The sequence below is a fragment of the Centruroides sculpturatus genome, unplaced genomic scaffold (assembly GCF_000671375.1).
Source record: "Centruroides sculpturatus isolate CEXI.00-Female unplaced genomic scaffold, Cexi_2.0 scaffold159, whole genome shotgun sequence".
Classification (NCBI taxonomy): Eukaryota; Metazoa; Arthropoda; class Arachnida; order Scorpiones; family Buthidae; genus Centruroides; species Centruroides sculpturatus.
Genome location: NW_019384659.1, coordinates 357,017 through 382,096, shown reverse-complemented (window position 1 = coordinate 382,096; position 25,080 = coordinate 357,017). Strand labels below are relative to the sequence as shown.

Genomic DNA, 25,080 nt, shown 5'->3' with positions numbered 1-25,080 from the left:
CAAGATTTTCTAGCAAAAAAATTTAATCTTACTTCTTACTTAATGAAACGTTTAAAATGCTTTAATATTATTTATATTCTTTATATTGTTTACGTTTGGTTTCCTGCCGATAATATTTGAAACAACCCATCCTTTCCTGTCATATATTCAGAGATTGTGACATCACAGATGTGACGTCGTTCACCTAACACTATTTCTGGTTGGCTTGCTTCATCAGAAGAGAGAAGTACGGGACGTAACACAGACATCTGATCTCCATGTCTGTTATCACGGACACATAAAGGTGAGTTCGGCTATCAATTTTCATTATTTCTGAATACTTTGAGACGTGGATGATCAAATTCGATCGATCGTAATATTATTCATAATTAATAAAGTAAATATTATAATATATAATTTCTGAAATTGAATAGATATATGATAAACGTGATTTTAAGTTACGTAGTCGAAAAGTAATGAAAAGTATTATTTATAGGCTTCAGTAGTAAACCAATTACTTGTTTTGGTTCCATCTTGCATAGAGAATAGGACTAGATCATTTCTACAATATTTATTTTATATTATGAAAGTATACAGGATATTATAAAATATAATATAAAGCGACTATTTTGTTATGAAATGTTCATATTTTGAAAGGATTCAATTAAATTATTCTAAAAATATATTTTTATGAACAACAAAACAACATAGGTCAGCGTACCTCCTCGGCAATCTACTAAAGTGGAGAGAAAAATAATTACTTTTTAGTAAAGGATGTCACGATAAAAATTGGGATTATACTTATATTTATTAAATAAATTACTAGATACATTAAAAATCATTATCTATAGTAATCTCTTTATCTAATTTTACTTCATGGTAATTCCATTATGAAAATGTTGTTCCACTCGATGGTAAATACATCATCTCTATTTTTCCTTCAGTAAAAGAATGTGATAAAAACTAAATATATTCATAATACATTCGCTTATTTGTTTAGACCGTGAAGAACTCCCACTCATAATCGAATTAACAGTATCATGGAAACGTATTTATCTAAATATAGAATATTAATTGTATAATTTATAGGATATTCATGTCTTGAAAATAGTCGCTAACCGCTTAGGCAGTAAGCTGAGATATTAAAAAGATATTGTTATAAAGGTATAATTTAAATTCATTCGTATTACTGTTTTAAATAATTAATATGAGCTCACTTATTAAGTTCTAATTATAAGAGCGTCTCAATAAATACTTTTAACTTGCTAGTTTTATAAAATTTGGCAATTTTTTTTTTAACATTCTGATATAAAAACGGAACCTGCCCACTCTCTTACACATTTATTTGTAAGGAAAATGGAATAATGAATTTATTCTCATTATTTGTATAAAACTGGGAAAATGATTATGTTACTGTATAAAACTGTATAAAAGCGAGAAGCATTGGTCTTCTCGTATTTTTACAGGTTATGCGAACAGATGTTTTTGATTTGACTAATCGAATATTATATCCATATCAGTTATTTTATATTCCTATTTATTTAATATTAACTGTTGTTATGAACATTTACTCTAAATCTAAATTATTTGTAATTAATTAATGGATTAGTTATATCTGTCATTTAAGATAATAAAATTTGATGTAAAAACAATTAATTTGTTTTTTTAAATACGTATATAATCTACGAAGAAAATTGTTAAAATATATCTTTATACCGTTTATTGATTTTCAAGAAAATTGTTTATCAGAATCACTGTTCTCCAGAGAACTTTATCATTGCAATATTTATGTAGGAGAAGAGAGAATTTTTTTTAAATTCTTGCCAATTTATATAAACGTACTTTTCCTTTTATTATAAAGTTTACTTCAATAAATTTTATAAATTTATCGAAATAAAATTTTCTGATCTTAATACTCTTTTTCCTGTTCTTATCTTATCTTATTTTATAGCTTATCCAAGAATGAAAATATTTTAGTCTCTCAGCATCTTGCAATATTAATTTTCGAAATATTGTACAAATATTTTAAAGACCTGCAAGTATATTTAATTATGTCACACCTATATATAAGCTGATTTTAAAAAGAATTGACATAAAAATAAGTAATTTAATCACAAAACTATGATAATATTAATGAAAAGAAATTATAACAATCTGTTTCAACATCCTTCTTTTTAAGGGTTTCAAGATACGTACGTTCCTTTATTGTACATTTATAATCACATGATCGTAAAAATATATTTTTGTTATACATGCTTATCTACACACGCAATAAGTAATTTAACATCAATTCATTATTTTATGTCATTCGCATATTTTCATTAAGCGTAGATTTATTCTGTAAACTCCATAAAAATTGTTCAGAGAGCAGGAAATTGATTTTTTTTTAAAACTATATTCCTTTTAATGCATTTACATAGTCAATAATAAACATTAAGATAAGAAAACTGTGCAATTTACTAGTACAAATTAGATATATAATATGAGAGACTGTACTACACTGTCATTACTATTACACCATTGTAATGCGTATCCTATTGATTATATACGGTGTAATTTTTATAACAATTGTGTTAAAATACTATAATTAAAAATGAGTATGACACCATTCGTCTTTAGGATACGCTAATTAGACTATTTAGAATAATATAGTCTACACATACTTCACTTATAATCACGTGATTGTATTATATACAATAGTAATTATGAAACTATTATTTGTTGTGTATCTCTATGTAATCAACATTAATGTATTACAATTACATAATTACGAGTGCAAAAATATTATACACAATATTTTTTTATATTCTAAAATATATTTAGCATTTTCTATATGCATTATTTTAACATGGCTGCTACAATATAGGCTTTAAAAAATTATTTCTACGTTTAATTAAGCTCATATCATGTAAGCTTATATGTTCTCGAGAATTGGTATAAGGAATAAACGGTTTATTTCCTTAATTAATGTTCATTTTACCACAGTAGCGTAACTAATGAGGAACCAGAGGGCCCTATAAATAAATAAATTTTAAAAAATTAAATAATTATGGGAAAAAGATTCGAATATGACAAAAGCACTTGTACACATGTACTGTACTGTACTGTACATACAATATGTAAGAGTTTATTCTTCATCTACAGCTAATGACTACATCAACAATAGTACAGGGATGAATGTAGGTTTGCTCATTCTAATTTCGGCCTCCTGATATCGGTTATACCATGCGTTTTAACAGTATAGGATCTATTATGTATGATATTTTATAAAGTATCCTGAGTTTGTAAAAATATTAATTATGTATTTAAATATATATGACTTTATTAAATTTTTTTTTATTTTAAATCGTTTTTTATTATATCTTAAGATTTAAAGCAATATATTAGACTTTTCTTCATTATTATTAAATGTACAGTACATTTATTACACGCGGATTTAGCATATAAGTTCGCATATAAGAATAAATTTTACGAGAATATATACTAATAGGCCTATATTCTCAATACTTTTATTCTTGAACATGAACGTGAGAACTTTTACGTACACGCAAGAAGTTAACTTAATGTCCATATGTTATGTCATATGCATTTTACCATTAATTTTATTCGTTGTTCTGCCAGAATCGTTACGAAGAACAAGCGATTGATTTTCCACAATATTCATCGTATGGCGCACTTACGTGATTAATAATGGATACAAAACTTCTCAATATATGCTAATTATAAGACTATTTTGACCATTTATAAATCTAGAGGATATTAAACTTTCTGGCCATCTGTTATACTTACATTTACATTATTCGTGATGAGTGGTTATGGTATGTTGGAGAGTTCAATTATTTTCTCTCAGGTGCTAATTTAGGTGCACTGATATATATTTCTGAATTATAACGTGATGTATATTATTATAAAATGCAATCTTTTTTCCATTCAAGATTCACTTTTCGCAACGTTTCGAGGGTCGAATAAGAAAAAAAAGTTTGAAGTTGCATGTCTCTACTTTTCTGTCGTAACATTACACGCAACCAAATAATCAAACACGTAATGCTTTAGTTTTCTAAGAGTTTGATAAAATTTTCCATTTATACAAGTTTAAATACGGATTCTGTTATTAAAAATATCTTAATTTAATCTGCTGATAGTACTCTTTGCTGTATTTGTTTTTGATTAAACTGTTTACTTATCTGAAGTGCTCTATTTTAGTTGTTTTTATTGAACGATTTGTTCCGTGCATCTGTTTTGTAGCTGTTAAAAATTATTGTCTGTTGGAAATATGTTATGCACAACAAACAAGCGAGCAAGCAAACTGTCAACAAATTGGTCAGAACTGTCAAAATATCATATTGTTGAGTGAAGTGGCACGTGCATATTCGTGTCGTTGAATAAAATATTATTTTAAAATGGAACATTCGTTTATAATACTCGTGTTATATTAACAATGGTAAAAGATACTCATACACCCAAAAATGATAAATGACTTTGCATGACTTTCACAAATATAATTGCTTTTTGGAATTGTAATAATATTTCACTTATACCTATTTTTAATAATTAAATCTTAATATATATCATTAAATAGATAGTAATAAAATCATACAATTTTATAAAACAAAATAGTTTACTTGGAAAATAATACAATAAAATTTTAAAATATATATAGGCTTATATCTTAATGAAAAGGACCTATATAGAGTTATGTAATAAAATAAAAATTGGGCATCTTATTTTCGTGAGAACTTAATTAGACAAAACACTATGATATTCGTATTACACAGGCATATGCTTCTATAGAATTAGAGAATTAATTAATTATTTATATTATTACATAAAAGTAGAGAACACGTTCGTGTTTCTAAATAAAATAAAAAAATGCATTTTATCCGTAATACTTTATCAAAAGAATACGTAGACCATTTTACTACTTCATAAAAGTGAAAGGAATCGAGTAATATTTTAATAAGCATTGCATGAAAAAAGAAACTGTGTAACAGTTTTTACTTGAATTAACTATTAGTATGCAGTTTTTACTTTTATATCTTCAAGTAGTTTAGCATTTCTCGTAATAAATTAAATTCTAAGTTGATTAATACGCGAAACAAGTAATCCACAGATTATAAATTGATCAAACTTCCAAAACATTTTTACAAAGGAATCCATAAAAATACAAAATTAAAACGACGACGCTGCATTAAAATATCAGACCATTGAATAATTAATAAACTTATGTATATCTAATCAATGACATATATTTAAAGTTCAAACAAGATTATAAGACGAAGGAGAAACCTATATAATATATAAAGCAGATGTTTCTTATTTAAAATTTTTACCTGATCAAACAGATGTTAAAAATATAGATTACTATTTCGTTTATATAGAATTTATACTTAAAAATCAATATAAAAAATTATCTTTATACGTATAGAAAGATGAATTCTGTACAAATAAAGTAATTTTTAATAATCGTATACATCAATAAATATAAAATATTAATAAATTCTTATATTTCCTTCATTGCTACGGACGATTCTAAATTAAAATTCATTTAATTTTTTTTCTTTTTGACAGAAAAACTCTTCTTAAACAATTAATTAAATTTTATTATAAGATTTTATAAAGCTGCTCTTATTATTTTTTAGTGAAAATCAGACATGCTAATTTGAATAAATATAAAAATATGAACGTGTATTCCGTTATTCTAATTCTTGATGTATAGAGATTTAGACAAGCACTTACTTACTCGGGTTTCCATATACAGTAACGGTAGAGAACACACGTTTGTTTGTATAATGCTGTAAAAATAAATGCGTGTGTTGCTATATGAACCGAGAAATTCATTAATTAATTTACCTATTTCTTCTTTTATTGTACACCCGTCAATTGGCTAGCAAATTAGTAAATCTTAAAATGCACGAATATTCAAATGAATGATTTAATGAATATATTTAGGGAAAGTTAATAGGTGAGATCTAATTTATTTATCCTTCGTTAATACCTTTCTTTTTAACGAATGTAATTGAGACAGACATTCCAATTACCTTCTAATTAAAAAGCACTTCTAAATGAAAAATAAATAAAAGTTCAAACGTTAACATTTAAGATCTAAACAGTGTTGTTAATCTTTTAGTGTTATCTACTTCCGTTTTTCGTTACTTTTAAAAAGCTTCTTCATGGAAACAGGTGTCCGCTCCGAACACACCCACACACACATTTTATTTACGCCATTGTTATTCTATTTCTTGTTTTATTGCGCGTAGGTCAACGACCCGTCAATTCCCAACTTTTTTATACATCTATGGGTTATCGAATGAGTGATTTCTGTGCCTTTTATTCGAAAGTGTCAACAATTCTAAAAATAGAACAGAATAATAAGCTCTGTTCTTTTATACTCATCAATGTATGAAAAAGAGGTACAGATGTTATTTATTAATGTACTGTACTTTTTTATTGTGTGTGGTGTGTCTAGTGTAAGAGACAGATTCCTCTTTATTATACAATATATCATTTCCAAATAAATTTTTAATTTTTTTTAAATGTCTATTAGAACAATTTAACCTGTTATAGTAAAATAGTTTGATAATTCATGTTGGGTTAATAGTTTAAAAATAATTGAATGACAAATAGTTGTAAATAGATAAGCTATATCGTTGCTGAAAAGTTACAATAAATATAAGGTACTTGTAAATAAACCTTAAATTTACTAGTATAACACAGTAACCTATAAATTAGTAACTGATTAAACACGGATAACTGTACTATTACAGTTAAAAGATAAAAATTTCGTTTGTTTATTACACAGCTGATTATAATTGATAAGAGATGCAGAAACTATTAAACATGCAAATTTTACACAAATTTATTACAAATAACAATTAAGAAATTAGAATATAATTTATTTTTACGCACTTTACAGTCAGATATTTATAGTCCCATTATATTTGAAATGAGGATAATTTTTTTTATCGGATTCGTATATTTTTAAACATTTAAGAAATTAAAATTTATGCTTTCGAAACGTGTTCATAAATGAAAATTTAATGAGAAAATGAATTTAAATAATTCAGATGTATTGCTAAATTTTTATATTTTTTAAATGATATTCATGAAACTTTAATTAAACATTTAAATAATTCATAATCAAACACTACACGCTCTCGAAACTTTAAGATTTGAAACTATTTTCTTATAAGATGTTAAATTATTTAGCATAAATGTTAATAATTTTTAAAAAGTTAATTATGAATATTTATGATTAATTCATAACGTTGTAAGCACGTTAGTACCTAGTTACAAGTTGATACCGACTTTCTTGATTAAAATTAATGTTAATGAAAAGAAATTTATTAAGTTTCTATATTCAAATTAGTTTAACTTAATTATCTTTCGTATACACTAAAGATAATTAAGTTAAACTGGCATATGAAAAATATTCACATTCTTAATATGTCATAAAATTTATTTTCGGTTGATTCCGGATGAAATCATTTTTTGTGTGCATAAGTGGAGTGCCGGATTTCCCACTAAGAACGTGAGGCTCGTGTCTAGGGAACTGAAATTAGAAAAAAAAATTCAGCAATTTTTATTGTCGCAATTGTATACCAATAATTATATAGGAACAATTATACGTTATTAATTAATGATATCGTAAAATTATGTGGCGGGACACCAATTTTCTATGTCTAGTGATCTTAATCCGCCACTGGAAATAGCTACAATTACTCATCTGCTACAATTTTATGTTCAGAACTAATACAGGCATATATAAAAAGTTATAATAACCAGTAATTTGTATGTATTCGACAAATAAAACTTTAAAAAATCTGATGTAGATCACCAAACATTCTCGAATGGATGCCTTTAAGAAAGTGCATCTGGTTATAATTATGTTGGACGCGAGACAACTGGAAGGAACGGGGCACATATATGTTCATAATTTCCTTTTCCTGTATCGAGCCATTTTGAAAATCAATAGATCTTCCCACCCTCATAAAACATGCAAGTTCCTTACATCTAAATCTCATGTGTTAACCAGCTTTTGCTTCGATGAATATTGTCATTAATCCCAAACAGAAAAACCCAGACATTAATCGAATCGAGAATAAAAACAAATTCCAATAAAATATTATATTATAAAAGCAAACCGTTTATTAGTTATAAGTTCAATTTTTGCAGTAGCTTTTTTGTTATTACATTTTGAATTTATTTCTATAAAAGTAAATATTTATATTTCTTTGAATGGCGTTGAAACGTTAGACGGGCCAGTTTCATAAGTAATTTATTATAGTGCTGCATAGAAACTTGTTTTTATGAATAAAATAAACTATATACTGTATATACAGACCCTATTAATTTCAGATTAAAAGAAAAATATTTAAATTATGATTAAAAATCGATTTTAAATTTATTTATAGAAATGTTATTGACTTTAAATTATTAAAGTTGATAATATTCCTCCAAAAATTCTTTAATTAAAAACACTGACGTACATTTAAACAAATATTTTTATGACTAATAACTAAATCACTCATAAAAATATTTGTTTAAACTAGCACCTGTCTTTTAATTACAGAATTTTCGAATATTTCCTGTTGTCTAGAAATGGTTTATTTAAGGATTAAATATTTAAAAATATTATTTTCTAAATCTGTTTACTTCTAATACGTTAATATTATTTTATTCAATTGTAAGTGTATATTTAAGGCTTAAATAAAATTGTTTTCAAATAAATCTATAATTTTTATTCAACATTTAATGCTGCTATTTTTTAAATATAATCAGTCAGCCATTTTTAAAATTGGGTAGCCAGTCATATTTTTTAAATTATTATTATACAGTATAAAGATATTACTTTTTATTATTTTTAGTACAGATTATTATTTTATTTTGAATCCTTTTCTTGTTTATATTTCTTGCATTTTCAAACTTACTTATGTTTCTAGGAACGTCTTACGACTTCTAAAAAATCAGTAAACTATAAAAACAAGTTCACATTCACATAAAATAGTCCCTTGATGACGAAGTAACAACACGCAACAGACCTTGCAGGCTATACTAACTTACATCATGGAGTTTTATTCTCTTGTAGTTCAACTTCCCCCGGAACTACCACAGCAATCAATTTACATAAAAATATTTTAAAGTACAATATTGTAAAAACGACTTCATTACTTTTTAATTCTGAAAAATCAATAAAACAAAAACAAATTCACATTCATGACGCCATTTTCATAAATTTTTTACAGTATTTGTAAAAATTTTTATCTTGGGATTTGTTTAAATTCTTTAATTCCATAAATTTATCTTTTAGAAAAATTAGATAAAAGTAAATATTTATATTTCTTTGAATGGCGTTGAAACGTTAGACGGGCCAGTTTCATAAGTAATTTATTATAGTGCTGCATAGAAACTTGTTTTTATGAATAAAATAAACTATATACTGTATATACAGACCCTATTAATTTCAGATTAAAAGAAAAATATTTAAATTATGATTAAAAATCGATTTTAAATTTATTTATAGAAATGTTATTGACTTTAAATTATTAAAGTTGATAATATTCCTCCAAAAATTCTTTAATTAAAAACACTGACGTACATTTAAACAAATATTTTTATGACTAATAACTAAATCACTCATAAAAATATTTGTTTAAACTAGCACCTGTCTTTTAATTACAGAATTTTCGAATATTTCCTGTTGTCTAGAAATGGTTTATTTAAGGATTAAATATTTAAAAATATTATTTTCTAAATCTGTTTACTTCTAATACGTTAATATTATTTTATTCAATTGTAAGTGTATATTTAAGGCTTAAATAAAATTGTTTTCAAATAAATCTATAATTTTTATTCAACATTTAATGCTGCTATTTTTTAAATATAATCAGTCAGCCATTTTTAAAATTGGGTAGCCAGTCATATTTTTTAAATTATTATTATACAGTATAAAGATATTACTTTTTATTATTTTTAGTACAGATTATTATTTTATTTTGAATCCTTTTCTTGTTTATATTTCTTGCATTTTCAAACTTACTTATGTTTCTAGGAACGTCTTACGACTTCTAAAAAATCAGTAAACTATAAAAACAAGTTCACATCCACATAAAATAGTCCCTTGATGACGAAGTAACAACACGCAACAGACCTTGCAGGCTATACTAACTTACATCATGGAGTTTTATTCTCTTGTAGTTCAACTTCCCCCGGAACTACCACAGCAATCAATTTACATAAAAATATTTTAAAGTACAATATTGTAAAAACGACTTCATTACTTTTTAATTCTGAAAAATCAATAAAACAAAAACAAATTCACATTCATGACGCCATTTTCATAAATTTTTTACAGTATTTGTAAAAATTTTTATCTTGGGATTTGTTTAAATTCTTTAATTCCATAAATTTATCTTTTAGAAAAATTAGATAAAAGTAAATATTAATAAACATTTAGAATATTATATTATATTAATCTTATAAAAAAAATAAATAGAATTTTTAATGAAAAAATCGAGTTTGCATATTTATTATTATGTTTACTGTTTTTGACTATTAATTATATGTAAGTAGATTTTTGAGAAGATTGTTATATGATAAATTGGCTTTACAGAAGTTAAACAAATCATATTTTTGTAGTGTTGATTAAAAAGATGTATGTATATTTCCTCAATTCATTCTGAATTGTTCCAGTTGTATTTAAATTTTCCTGTCAAATGCCATTTGATAAGAAGATACTGGATACATATTGACTTTTTCGCATTTATTAAAAATTTTTCAAATCATTTTTATTATCTTTCTATAGAATTTCAGTTTTTATTTTAAGAAATACAGTTTTGTTGTTGTCACTACTGAGAAAGTAGGAATAACAATTAATTTAATGACAAACATCAGAGCATAACAGGATACAAGTAGTTACCTATTTTAATCAATCCATGCACAAAATTCTCTAAGAATTTTAAAAATTTACTTTCTCTTATAGGAATTTATTAAGTAGCAATCAAGCTATTTATCGTTAAATCTATAAACTGTTTAACAAATTCTCGAATTTAGCCATTAATTTTTTCAATATCAGTATTTTCCATGTTAGTTCCCATAAAAAAATAATAGAAAACATTATTATAATTAATATTTCAAAGAGAAAGATGACATTTTTTCTGATGTAAAAACCTGTTCTAGATGTTCAAATACATTTGTTCTGTCAATTATATTCTTTAATTTCCGGGTACTTTTTAATTTAATTACAAATTTTCAAACAAAAAACTTGAAAATACAGTATGATAACTTTTATTAGGTACTGTACATAATTACTCTGAAATTTGATAGTCAAAATGAATTTATTGAAATCTTTTTAATGCTTTTTTTAGACTTTTAATTATATCTCATATATTATATTTTTGCAAAGACTGTGCAAAATTTTGAAAATAAAATGTTAGTGTCAGGATTATAAATTTTCTATTTTGATATTATTAAAGGGATACTCACAAGGTATAGTATTATTTATCTTAATAGGAGATTCGGATTCGAATTCAATCTGCAGTGTAGATCCAATAGGTGCATAGGCACTAGGCCAAGACGCAGTGAAATGGGAGTATCAAAAATTATCAGTATAATATTTACATTTTAAAATATTTTTTCAGAAAAGGGGAGGAGACAAAAATAAAATCTTGCCTAGGACACATGAAAACCTAAGTCACGACACTGTCAATCTTATTTCCTATTTTTCACATTTGAATTCCTCGTCCATGCTGGTCAGTTCTTTGTCCAGGAATCATGATGCGAAAACTGAAACCACTCTACGTATAGAGTCGTTTTGCACGTAGACGAGTAAGTAGATTATGAGACTGAGATCTGAAAAAAACCAACCATGTGATTATTGTAATCTACCATATTTAATTATTTAATGACCACAATAAAAATAAATGTAGGCTTAGGTATACAATATAGGCTATTAAAAATCGATGCTGTGCTCTCTTTTTCAAAATATTTCGCACATAATCAATCCAAAATATAAAATTATTATGTGTAACAATGTACTATATATCTATGTTACGCTTAATATTTTTATTAGGATCAAGTTTTAAATAGATAAATGACTTTAATAAAGTCATTCAATTTCTCAAGTTTCAATGAATTATCTCGATGTTTTTCTCTCAAATTGTTAATGCATAGCAATTAACACTAATTAAAGTATTCGATATCCTTATATGCTTTGTAGGACCACGAGATTGTTATTCCGACTGATGATTGGTTCAAATGATTAATTTTCCTGAGCAGACTTAGAAATACAAAGAGAAATATATTGAAAATATGTATTCATTACGGAGAGGATAAGAAGTGTGGTAACCTCTCTAGCAGTTATTAATAAGGGCTATTTATAGTTACTAAGCATTAATTAATGCTTATTTAATTAGGAGTAGGGATTAAATTAATTCTTGAGAATTTACAAGTAATCTCAGCAGATCTTTATAGGAACCGTAAACTCTCTATTGGAGAAGTAATTTGCATCCATAAAAAAAATGCTAAATCTCGGATAATTATAGATACATTCACCTTGTGTAAATAAATAACATGTTAAATGATATCTTATTTCTCGCGTGTTGGAAGGATATAAAATATTTTATTCATAGGTTAGAATGCATTCTAAGCATAAAATGGATCATATTAGTGTTCATCAATGAACTCATGCTTCGCGAAGCAAATCCATTTTAATATTTTATTTCAATAAATCAATTAATATATTTGCTAAAGTTACAAGTTAACTATATTAAATGTATTTATAAATCGTAAGTCCCATTCCTAACAAATTCTTGCAGAGATAGTTGAATCTCTGGCAAATGTATCATTAAATTCAATATAGATAAGTTATTGCTGTTTAACCTGTGAAAGTTACGTGTGTAATTAAGTTTGCACATATATTGCACCTAAAATCATTCTTATATCACTGAATTATGTAATGATTAACACATTTATACGTCTAATTCTGAATAAGCACTTTAAAAACACTTTATTTATAACAACTTATTTCAAATTTAGTTTTAAAATAATTCATAGCGTTTATTTTTTTTATTTGTAAAAACTTCGAAGTAATTACAAATTAAATTAAAATCTTATAAATCTACATGTGAAATATTAGACTTTAAACATATCTTAGAATTTTATAAACGTATTTGTTCTTTTCCGCAGCTGTCTAAATATTATTTTATCATCACTATAAATTTCATGTATAATGTAAATACTACGACGAAAACTTATTATATAAGAGTGCTTAAAATTTTATTTAATTGAAAATTTTATTAAAAATGGAATCATTATTTTTGATGCATGATTGCATCAAAAATAATGATTCCATTTTTAATAAATAATAACAGGAAAATAAACAATAAAAAATAAACAGGAAAATATTACTCTTTGGTCATATTTTATAGCTGAAATGATTCTTTTTAGTGATAATCAAAGATGAAATCTCACATTTTGATTAAAATTGATTACTTTTTTATTATAATTTAAAAGCCGACAAAATACACAAATCTAGATGATGGATTGTATAGCTATTTTTCTCTAAATGAATAAAACACTCAAAAACACAAAGCTAATACATAGAAACAACAAACGCAATACCAAAAAAAAACAATACTTGTTTCAAACACGAGAACGTAGTATATTAATATTTAAGTACTTTCTAAAAAATCAAATTTTAATTAGCCTATATCTAAAAGGAAAACTGCTATTTTTCATAGTTATTAGAATCGTCATTATTAGTCAATGAGATAGATATAATTCTGAATTTTTGTTATAATTATCATCGTAATCATGCGGTTGGAATAATTTACATTTTGTATTATTTTGACAGAATGTCTTCAGTTTTACAGTGAGAAATTCTAAAAAATGGCATCAAATTTAAATGCGCTACTCACGCTACATAAAAACGTGCGCCATTCCAATCAATAGAACAGATCTATTATCTTGATTGCAAGCTAATTAAAAAAAAATCTTTAAAAACAAGATATGAAAACAGTATCTACCTTTATTATTATTTTTACTTGTATTTTTTTAAATTTATTTTTAAATTAATTTCCGAATTATTTGTTTAGTTAATTAAAATAGAAGTAAGAAAATTTTAATATCTTTACATACAAGCATAATATTAATATTTTAATATTTCGGCTAATATAAATATTTTTAGTTTTAATAAACTATTTACATAAAATTAATTAAATTTTAAAATATATAAAAATTCATTCTAAATTTTAGAGAAATGTATATTTTAGATTTTAATAGCATTTTATTATTTATATGTCGATCATATTTTTTTTATTACTATTTCAGTATTAAAATATACAAGTTTTATACTATTGCGCATTTAATAACGAAGCAAATTGAATTAAATAAGCATATTCGATTCCATAATTCGTGTTATTCGGTTTTCATAAGAAAGAGATATGCAATTAGTTATGCTTATTTAAAAGTTAACACTGAATATAGTCGTTATTTTATATCTATGCCACGTCTCTTTTGATTATTGTTTTATGACAATAATCAAAAAGGGACGTGGCAATAAAATAAATAATATAAATTATTTATTTTAAAGAAAGGCTAAAACCAATTACTGTATTATATTTATATAACTAAATTGCTTATTTTTATATTCAATATACAGCAATTGAAGATATTTTTGGCAATACATCGTTTTTAAACGATAACAGTAAAACTTATAACTTTTTTAAAAAAACAATCTCGATGAAATAATGATTATTATTAACAATTTAATTTATATTAACAAAATATTTTTTGTACGGAGAGGAATTGGAACGATTCAAAACGGCGCTAAAATGTAAGACGTCATTTTTTAAAATAAAAAATATACAGTACAGTATATCGTAATTATTAATACGTTTCTCTTACCAAAAATAAAAATTTATTAATATATTTTATTTAAAATGAAGCACAGTCTATAAATATATATATATATTATTTACTTAATAAAAGTTTATATTTAAAAACCGTAAATGCGGGACTGACATTCAGCTGATGTATCTGCTGTAGTCGGCCACGATAGTAGGAAGCTTCAGCTGCACTAGGAAACAGGATGATATTTTCCCGTTAATTTATCTTAAATGTCAAAGAAAACTGTACAAATTGGATAAATTACCAAATGGTAGGTAATTAGTTTTAACCTCATAAACCGTATAATTCGATTATTTGTCATATACGCGAGTTACACTTAGCAGATTATCGTCTGCTCCACCATCATCCACTAACCCTAATTATAAACACAATGGAGACATGATGGAACCGTTTATGCAATGTTTACACGTTTTGTGTTTTGTTATAGGCCACGTGTTGTTGATGAATGATCTTTAGAAACTGACTGTAAACTCGTTTTTTCTTTCACTGCTTACATAAATGCCCCACAGAGTGAGAGTAGGTTGAAACTAATCGACCCACATTGCACAGCACGCCAAAATTCAGACCATTTTCTCTACTCCTGTTAAAACACTATCCATAAAAGTCTAGAGAACACGATAAATATCTCCTATTTGTCAACATTTGCTAGAATTTAGTTTATATTTGGCTGGAAGGCAGGAAATTTCTTGATGGTTCAGTTAAAATTAGATTGAAAGCTTTAATTTGATGTGTATTAGTAGCCTGAAGATGTAGGATTATTTTCATAATCGTTTTAAACTTCTATTTAAAATTAATAAGTTGACATTTTAATAAGATTTAAAGAACCGAAATAGAGAATTATATTAAATACAAAAATCAGAATGTGTGCATTGGATTGTTGTCATCTATATTTATAAACATTAAAGGAATTTTATTAGCCTTTTTGATTGTCTTTGTTTAGTAAATTTAAATATATTGTTGTTATGTGCGAGTCATATAAGCCGGCAAATTATTAATCCTGGTAAACAAGTTTTTCTGAAATTACAGAATTGAGAAGATTAGTTTAAAATATTTTTAAAATTGTGTAGTTTCTGTTAATAAATATACTTTTTTCAAATCTAATATAATATATTAAGTTAAGTAATATAATTTAATAATTTTTTTATATTTTCAGTGTCTTTTTTTGTGATAGTGTGGAGTTTGATGGTAATGATACAATATAAAATAGACATTAGTTATACACAGGATAGTATGTAATGTACTGTATTTATGTACTTTAATATATATGCATATGTAACTTAAATGAAAAGAAGCATGTTTTTCTTTATTTCTTATAATATAATAACTTTCCATTATGATTATGAAGGAAAAAATATTCTAATTAAAATCTAACAAATAATTTATGAAATTTTTGTTAAGAAAGAGGTTTTCTATGCCTTGAATTATTTATTAGATATTCTAGAATTTTGAACTGGAGTTTTAGATTATTTTTGTTATTATTTTCATGAATGATTTATTAAATTGTAGTTTAACAGTAGAATGTTATGATGATGTAAAATAAATTGAAAATTAAATATTCAGGAAACCATTCACAAAAATATTAAGTTACTTTCTTTTTTTAGTTGATATCTGTTAAATGATTTCTATTATTTTTGAATATTTTGGAATAATTTATTTTTTAATTATATTATATCTCAATACTTATAATCATTAATATTTTAATTATTAGTGACTAATTTTTGCAAATATTATGTATTATTTTATCTGTTTTGAAAGTTTTGGCAATGGATGAAATTAGATGATGATAAAATCTTAAATTATGCACTTGCATTATTAAATATTAAATTTAGTTTATTGTTTGATTTTTAAATATGTAACATAATAAAAGTTTTTGTTCTTTTTTTACATTTAAGTTCTAACTTTTTGACAAAAGATTTTGGTGAAGTGTTATGTATTTTTATTAAAAAAATAGCAGATTTAAATTTAAGATTACTAATTTTCCAAATAAACATTTTTAGGTCTGTTATTTTGTTAGTATGCTTAAGTTTCAACAAATTAATACCTAAAATCTGCATAAAAGTTAAGTTTTATTTGGACAAATATTTTGAATTTAATTTTCTAAACTTTTTTCTTTTTAAATAAAAAGAAGAATTTAAGCTATGTAACAACAGATTTTTTATGTAGAAAAAGATTTATTACAATAATAAAATAATTTAATTGCTAATTATGGTATAAACAACATAAACAGATCTTAAAATAATTTTTTCAAAGAAATTAATTTTTTTATGTTTTTGAAATATTACAAAATAAATAAATGCTAACATTATAGTAAAAAATTCAGATTTTATATATTTTTATTGAAAAATTACCTAAGTGTAATTGGTATATTAGCATTTGAAATATGTAAATGATGAAAACTAATGTTTTTACAAGTAAAACTAATGTAGAAAGATTAGCATTGGACTTGAGGGTAAAAACAAGTACTTTTTCTGTTTTTATTGAAGATGTACTTTCAAGGATATTTTACACTCGGTAATGGTTGCCATCTTTACAAAACTAGTTTATTGATAGTTTATCAAAATATATTTATTGAAGAAACTGACTAAAATACTGACTTGAACTTTTATGATAACCATCCCATAAATTAGCAAGCCAAACAATACAGTACTTTAATTAAACTCCAATTAATGTTTTCAGTCCTTTTAAAAGACCATCATCAGGCTGTTACATTTGAAATAATCTTTCAAATGTATTGAACATCTGAACATCAAACATAATATGAATCAAATGTTTCAAACTTACATTTAATATTGTAATTTATTGAAATTAATAACATACAAATAAACAAAACCAGTGTGTTAATAAAAACAAAATACAATCATCTTATAAAATTATAGATAACCTAGTTCACCTGTTTAGCTAGACTTGTTTAAGAACCTTATATAGTGACCTCCAGACTTTAGACAAATTGCCCTCATTCTTAAAGTTCACCAATCTTCTTTTCCTTTTTGATTTATATATTTCTAAAGGTTCCATCATTATCTGGAGTTTTATTAAAGTATTTTTTGGTTTTCTGATTTTTGTGAAGGTTATTGTGTAAGTTTAAATTTATCAAAATAACTTTTCTGATCTGATCTACAGTTTTTTTTTTTTTTTTCTCTTTCAGCCCTGTGGGCACTAAGAGGGCCTCTTTTTGCAGGCCCATTATGGGTTCGGCCAAGTCCACAATGGGGCTGCCGGGTGGTGAGGGACGGGGCCCGACATATCCAAACGGACCACCCCCCCGAAAAATTCCTGGGGATTTTTCGACCCGTTCGGATTCGAACCCGGGTCCCCCAGAGCGGTAGGCTGCCACCTTGACCGCTCGGCCATCCGGCCGCATATTTAGGATTTAATTATTTCAGTCGAAGCGGTAGGCTGCCACCTTGACCGCTCGGCCATCCGGCCGCGATCTGATCTACAGTAGAGCGTCGATTATCCAAATCAATTGGGGACTGGGGTTGTTCGGAAAATCGATATTTCGGATAACTGATTATGTACGAAAAAATATATTAACCTATCCCATTTTGAAATTTTTCTTCATTGCGTGTCGCTTTGCGTTGAATTTTCGTTGATGTTAAGCCTAACAAAGACTATTGTATTGTTAAAAATTATTTTTTTTATTTTGTACAAACAAAATAAATATATTGAAAATATAAAAACAATAAAAAATTATACTTCAGAAATTAATTTAGTATCAAAAACATAAAATATTTGAGTAGCCGAAGACGTAGCCAAAGATTACAGCGTCACAGCACTGGTAAAAATTTAAATTTGCCGACTGGAATTCTTTCAGATAATTGACTTTCAGATAATCGACTCTCTACTGTATATGTATTTATTTTTTATCATTGTATTCCAATATGCAAACCCCATTAAGTGAAATATAGAATTTAAATATCAGAAAGTTTTGGGTATTTGTATTCTTTAGAAACACTTCTAACGAGGAATGTTTAGATTGCAAGATAGGAAATGAATTTATTATGATTAACAGAATATATTCTATATTATGCTACTTTAATATATAAAAAACAGGATTGTTTTTTAATAAAAATAAGCAATTAGTAATTTTTGGGCAGGTCCAATAGATGCATTGTAAAAAACTGGAGTTGTAAAAATATTTCAACCAGATTCAATCTGATAATATTACAATTAATTTTAGCCAAACAGTTTTGAATTTGTTAAATACTCATGGAAGTTTGAGTTGCTCTAACAATGTAAAAATAATGATTTATTATGCTACTTTAATATATAAAAAACAGGATTGTTTTTTAATAAAAATAAGCAATTAGTAATTTTTGGGCAGGTCCAATAGATGCATTGTAAAAAACTGGAGTTGTAAAAATATTTCAACCAGATTCAATCTGATAATATTACAATTAATTTTAGCCAAACAGTTTTGAATTTGTTAAATACTCATGGAAGTTTGAGTTGCTCTAACAATGTAAAAATAATGATTTAATATTCAACATCTATAACATCAAATTTTTTTTGTTTATCTATTAAGCTTTAGTGATTGTGTTGTTTTATGTTCTAATTCTAGAATACAGTTGTCCCTTGATAATCCGACAGGTATGGGACCAACGGTGTGTCAGATTACCAAAAGTGTCCGGATTACCGAAAATAATTACATATTTCGCATTGTTTTGCTAGCAGTAACTTACAATATTCTCTACTCCAACTGTTCGAACAGAACTGCTCACATAAAACACACGAAATGTGTGTCAACGTGTAAAAATTGGATGGGAAGATTCACGTCGCGACATGCTTCTGTGCAAGCAGACACGTAACGGGGACGGGTACCTTGACGGGAGGTACGTCGGACTACTGAGCATGTCGGATTAAAAAACGTCGGACAACTGTACTTTGAATATCTTTAATATTTTATATACTGTGTTTGGTTGTTAATCTTTCGTTTAGCCTGAAAAGCTATTAGAGGCTGTCCGTAAATTACATCTACATTTTTCTTGAAATTTTTACTCCCCTTCTCCCATTGTTCGAGTTTATCCAAGTTTCTGTAACCCCTCTTATCTTTGGATGTCCAACAAAACTCAACCTCCTCAAAACTTTTATCACTATATGAATAGTAAAATGCATGAACTGTAATTTAATTTTATACATGAACTGTATAAAATTTAATGAAATAAAACAAAACAAATATACTGTACATTGAAGTTTAACCCTCCTTGTCTCACTTGTCATAACCCCCTCTCTCCCTTCCAGTGTGGATGTCATTTATAGACAGCCCCTTATCAGATTTAGCAACTTAGATAATAAACATTTTTAATTTAATTTTAGTTGTACTATAATAATTTCTTTCCCAATTTTCAATTGATTTTACAAGCCGTGGCCTAAATTTATTATATGAAACAGTAGTAGTGGGTTTTATTTTTAAGATAATTTTATATAATTTTAATATTTATATATCAATTATAGACCTTCGGACAGATTACTAATATGTTTTATTAACATTTTAATATAGGAAAATAAACTATTTACATCTTTCTATAAAATATTTCGTTAAGCTTAGTAGGCCTTATAGAAAACCCTATGTATTAAAGAATGTTATGAGTTTAATTTTGCTCGAAAAATTCAAAATTAAAATTGCATTTTACAATTCTATAAAATTAAAAGATTATAATAAATAAGTCGTATACTTTACATGATAAATTTAGATAAATATTTTGCATCTATTTAATAATAAGTATGAAATCTCTTGCCATAAACTTTCATTATGTTTTTGATGTGTGATAGATTCATTTGCTATATCTACAGATAATACAACATCCAAACGGTTAATCAAACGATTTGTATCTGAGATAAACTCTAATGTAGCTTTATAAACAATAGACCTAAGATCTAGTCTAACCAATTGTTTCGAAGAATGAATGAACCAAAAAGGAATCAGCGATAATTTCAGCTCTATACTGATTTACAGTGAAAACAAAATCTCTAAATATGAGCAAATGGAAGAAAATAGTTTCAAAATTTATTTTAGATTAAAATTATAGGCTGATTTATTTGCAAGGAAAAGTTCTAATATTAAAAAATCTGATAACAAGTTATTATAAACTTTTCACGAATAATGCGGCTTTAAAATGATCCGTTAAAAATTCATAAATAGTAAAAGAAATCATAAACAAATTTAAAAAATGAGCAGATATTTTAAATATTAAAATTATTTTCTCAAGATAAAATAATTTCCGGAAGAAACGAGTCCACTTGTTTACTATTTGAAATGCGAACGTTAATTTGATAGGCTTATATCAAATATCAATAGCTTAAGAGACTATAACCGTAAATATTAACAGATATATCAAATTAAATTAATTAAAAACTTTACTTATAATAAAAATAATGATTATCCCTACAGGCCTAAGTTATTGGACTGAAAAAAGCATAGATTATTTTCATAAAATTAACTTTATGGCCTTATATAATTTTCTTTCTTACCGGGTTAGCAATTTATTAGCTTTTTTTCATAAATATTTACGATTTTTTTTTATTAATTATATAAACTATTCACTAACTAAATACAGTATTATTCTGATGAAACAGATGCGAACAAAACAGAATAATAACCGACAAAGTTAAGATAATTTCTGACAAAACTTGAAAACTAAATTGTAATTTACATTATTCTTGAAGAACATTTCATTACTTTTGTCAATAGATTAAGAAATTCGGTTTGATTCTAAATGTTTAATTAATAAACACGTATTTCAGATTACAAAAATTTTAATTGCATAAGTCTAGATAAGTAAGTTTTGTTTGTGTGCGTTAAGATAGGAGTAATTCTTTAATCATGTTCTACCAATCACGATTTCGATGACTATCTTACTGAAGAATTTTAAATGCAATTTCAACATCTCAAGTAGATGGATTAATGGATTTCAACTAAATAACATTTCCTTTCTCTGTTTTCTGTTATCTGTTCTATTTATAAAAATACAAACAATCCCCGGAGTGTAAAGGCGCAAATTGTGATCACGAATTCCAACATTCTATGCGATTGGCAGAGACAGAAAGTCACTATATTTATTTATAGCTTGCTTGGGTCGGTATTAAGGAAATGGCGGTCATTCAACTATCAAAATTCATCTGTTTATCATCAACGGTTAAAGCTCCGTAAAAGCATCGTAAAAAAAGACTACGTTGACAAAATAGGTCGCAGTTACAATCACGTAACCTATGTCACTCGATACTATTCATAGTTAAAATATGTTTATATGTTATATGTTAAATATTTGTTAAATATTTCAGGTTTTGACTAAAATCTTTTTTTTTCCTCTCTCCTTTGTATATTTTAAATATAAATTTATTTAATAATGTCCTTATTTTAATTTTTAATCTTTTATAATTATTATTTATATAGTTTGATAGCAATAACACTCATAAAAGTGACTTTTAGTAGGAAAATAATTTCTTTGAAAACTCAACGGGTTCGAGTTTCGTTGTTGGCTAATCTTAATACAACATCTAAGAGGATTCCAGCTACTGTCATGCGTCACCGCTTACAATATCACGTTTCGATCATTAACACTTTATTAGTTGATTTGATTACATGGCAGATCAAATATCGGCATGTCCTTGAACGGGGAAGTTTGACGATTAGGATTTACAGTCTACACGATAAAGAATAGCAAAGAAAGTCTCAGTATCCGGTTTATATAATTTTAGCCGAAAATTATTAATTTGTGAAAGAAACGAATAAACTAAACAAAAAAAGAATTTAAATATGTAAATGTGTTTATTGTAAACGTATATTTTTACGGTTTATCTGAGTTTTAAATAGTAAGCCGAATTTCCGTATAAATCCATATCAAAGACAACGCTCAGACTGTTTTTCAAGTGGCAAATGAATATTAAAATATTATAGCTTGTTATTTTAAAATTCTAAATAAAATAGTAGATAAAATTCAAATGTTAAAATTAAGTTCAAATTTATCATTTAATATTTTAAATAATTATTAATAAATAAAAACGAATTAAATTTCTACCTATATACTACTTTTTTGATGGAAATCCTCGTACGATCTTAGGCCTATAACTTATTTCAAATAATGCATCGAATTAAAAAAAAATTAATGAAGTGACATATTAAATAAATATCAAAATAATAAAAAAATATATAAAAAATTTCACAAAATAACGTCTTAATATCAAATATTTTCACTCAAAAATAAATAAATGACAAGAAGAAGAAGAAAAATATCTGTTTTCTCAAAGAAGTTCAAATCCTATTTCAGATCTAAATTATTAAAACTTATTATTTTCATTAAAAATTCATAATATTCTTTAGAAAATCAAACACAATTAAATATTTTCTAATTCAGTTTAAGAAAAGAATCCCATGTAACAAAACGAATCGTATTGTTTTAAAAATAAATGAATATACGAATAATTAAAAAAAAAATAAAAAAAAATTGAAATTTGACCGAAATCAATAAGAAAAGTAATGCAAACACAAAGCGAAAATGAAAAAAAGCAGGATTTATGGAAAATATTTTCCGCTCTCTCGTCGATAATAGTAAATGCAAAAGGTTCTTTCCCTTACAGCACAACAGTCAAGCAGTTAAATCAAAATTACAGGATGGTAGTGGTAGGAGATAGAAGATGAAAGCACTTCATTCGGAATTCGAACCGCCCGATAGATGAAAGAGATAAAGGTAAAATAAACAGCGACCAAGAAAAACTGAATGTAAATCTTACCTCGTCTGAAAACATCTGTCCATTTGGAACGACTAAAAGACGCAACATTGCCGATAAGACAACGGGCGTAGGGGAAGACGAAACNATTTATTTTGTTTGTACAAAATAAAAAAATAATTTTTAACGATACAATAGTCTTCGTTAGGCTTAACATCGACGAAAATTCAACGCGAAGCGACACGCAACGGAGAGAAATTTCAACATAGGATAAATTAATATATTTTTTCGTACATGATTCGTTATCCGAAAAATAAGTTATCCGAACCACCCCAGTCCCCAATTGATTCGGATAAACGACGCTCTACTGTATTATGATCCTGACAACAGATCTCATGTATGACTGATGTACTACCATCCAAAAGTATAGGAAAATTAGAAGAGAACTCCTTTGCTAAAACAGACCCCTGCTACTATGGACTACAGTATTTTTCAGGTCCTGCAGACCACCATTTTTTCATTAGGGACTTTTAGTTATCGTTTTATTTCATTACAGTCATCATTTTTATTTCATTATAGTCATTGTTATATTTATTTTATTTGAAAATAAAATAAAAAAAATGATATAAAATAATTTTTTTAATTTTTTGGCATAAATTTTCAAATTATGTTTAGTTTTTGTTTTATTTTCTGGTTGAAAACAAACTGAACAAAAGTAGTCATTTTCTCTATGAGCAATGAGTCTTGGATTTGTTGGGGAAAGCAAAGCTATGGATCATAAAAAATGAAAAGCTTTAGATTTAACATGAAAAATAGATATAATTTATCAGGTTGAAGATGAAAAATCTCAATTTGAAGTTGGTAAAGAAATGTGTCTGAGTAAGCAGACAGTTTCAGACATTTGGAAAGCAAGAGAAAAATTGCAACAGTCTTTTCTTAAATACAACAGTTTTAACAAAAAAGTAAAAGGTAAGGTTTTATACTGTCCCTGTTATACAATTTAGGCTGCAAAAGGTAAAACTTTAAATTAAGAAAAATAAACATTTTTATTTCTCATAAACACAATATTGATGCAGGTGACATTGTGAAGTTAAAAACAGCTTTTGAAATGGATAGTAAAAGCAAATGTTGAAGGACTTCCATTGAATAGTACCCTGACATGTGAAAAAGCTATAAAAATTGCAGAACTTCGTCTGGATGGTTTCAAAGGAAGTGAAGGATGGTTTTCTAGATTTCAAACATAATTCTATTTATTACCTTATGTAGTTGGGTCTGGAGAATCAACTTTAGCAGACAGAAATGCAACAAGAGATCACAAATAAATGGCCCCCTAATATAACAAAAGTACAAGCTCAATGATATTTTCAATTATGACGAAACTAGATTATTTTAGATTTTTGCCAACAAAAACCATGTTTCTCAATGGCAATCGATGTAAAGGAAGAAAGCAAACAAAAGGAGGAGCTACCATGCTACTATGGCAGGAAGTGAAAAACAAAAATTGCTTGTCATTGGTCAAAACAAAACCAT

At 26.0% G+C, this 25,080-nt stretch overlaps 1 protein-coding gene across 4 annotated transcripts in view; it reads left to right on the top strand.

Moving 5' to 3' along the window:
• The first annotated feature begins 202 nt into the window (after positions 1-202).
• The window catches only part of LOC111626500 (synaptotagmin-C-like), a 40,024-nt gene continuing 15,146 nt past the window's right edge, over positions 203-25,080 (top strand). Inside the window, exons 1-2 of one of the 4 annotated variants that reach the window (XM_023369894.1) lie at positions 14,886-15,133; positions 16,037-16,068. Coding sequence is in view for 1 of the 4 variants with exons in the window: in XM_023369895.1 (XP_023225663.1) it covers positions 16,066-16,111 (46 nt within the window). In the remaining 3 variants the exon portion in view is untranslated. Of the gene's footprint in view, positions 284-14,885; positions 15,134-16,036; positions 16,112-25,080 lie in introns of those variants that run through there. The other 3 variants (XM_023369893.1, XM_023369891.1, XM_023369895.1) reach the window with 3 other exon arrangements.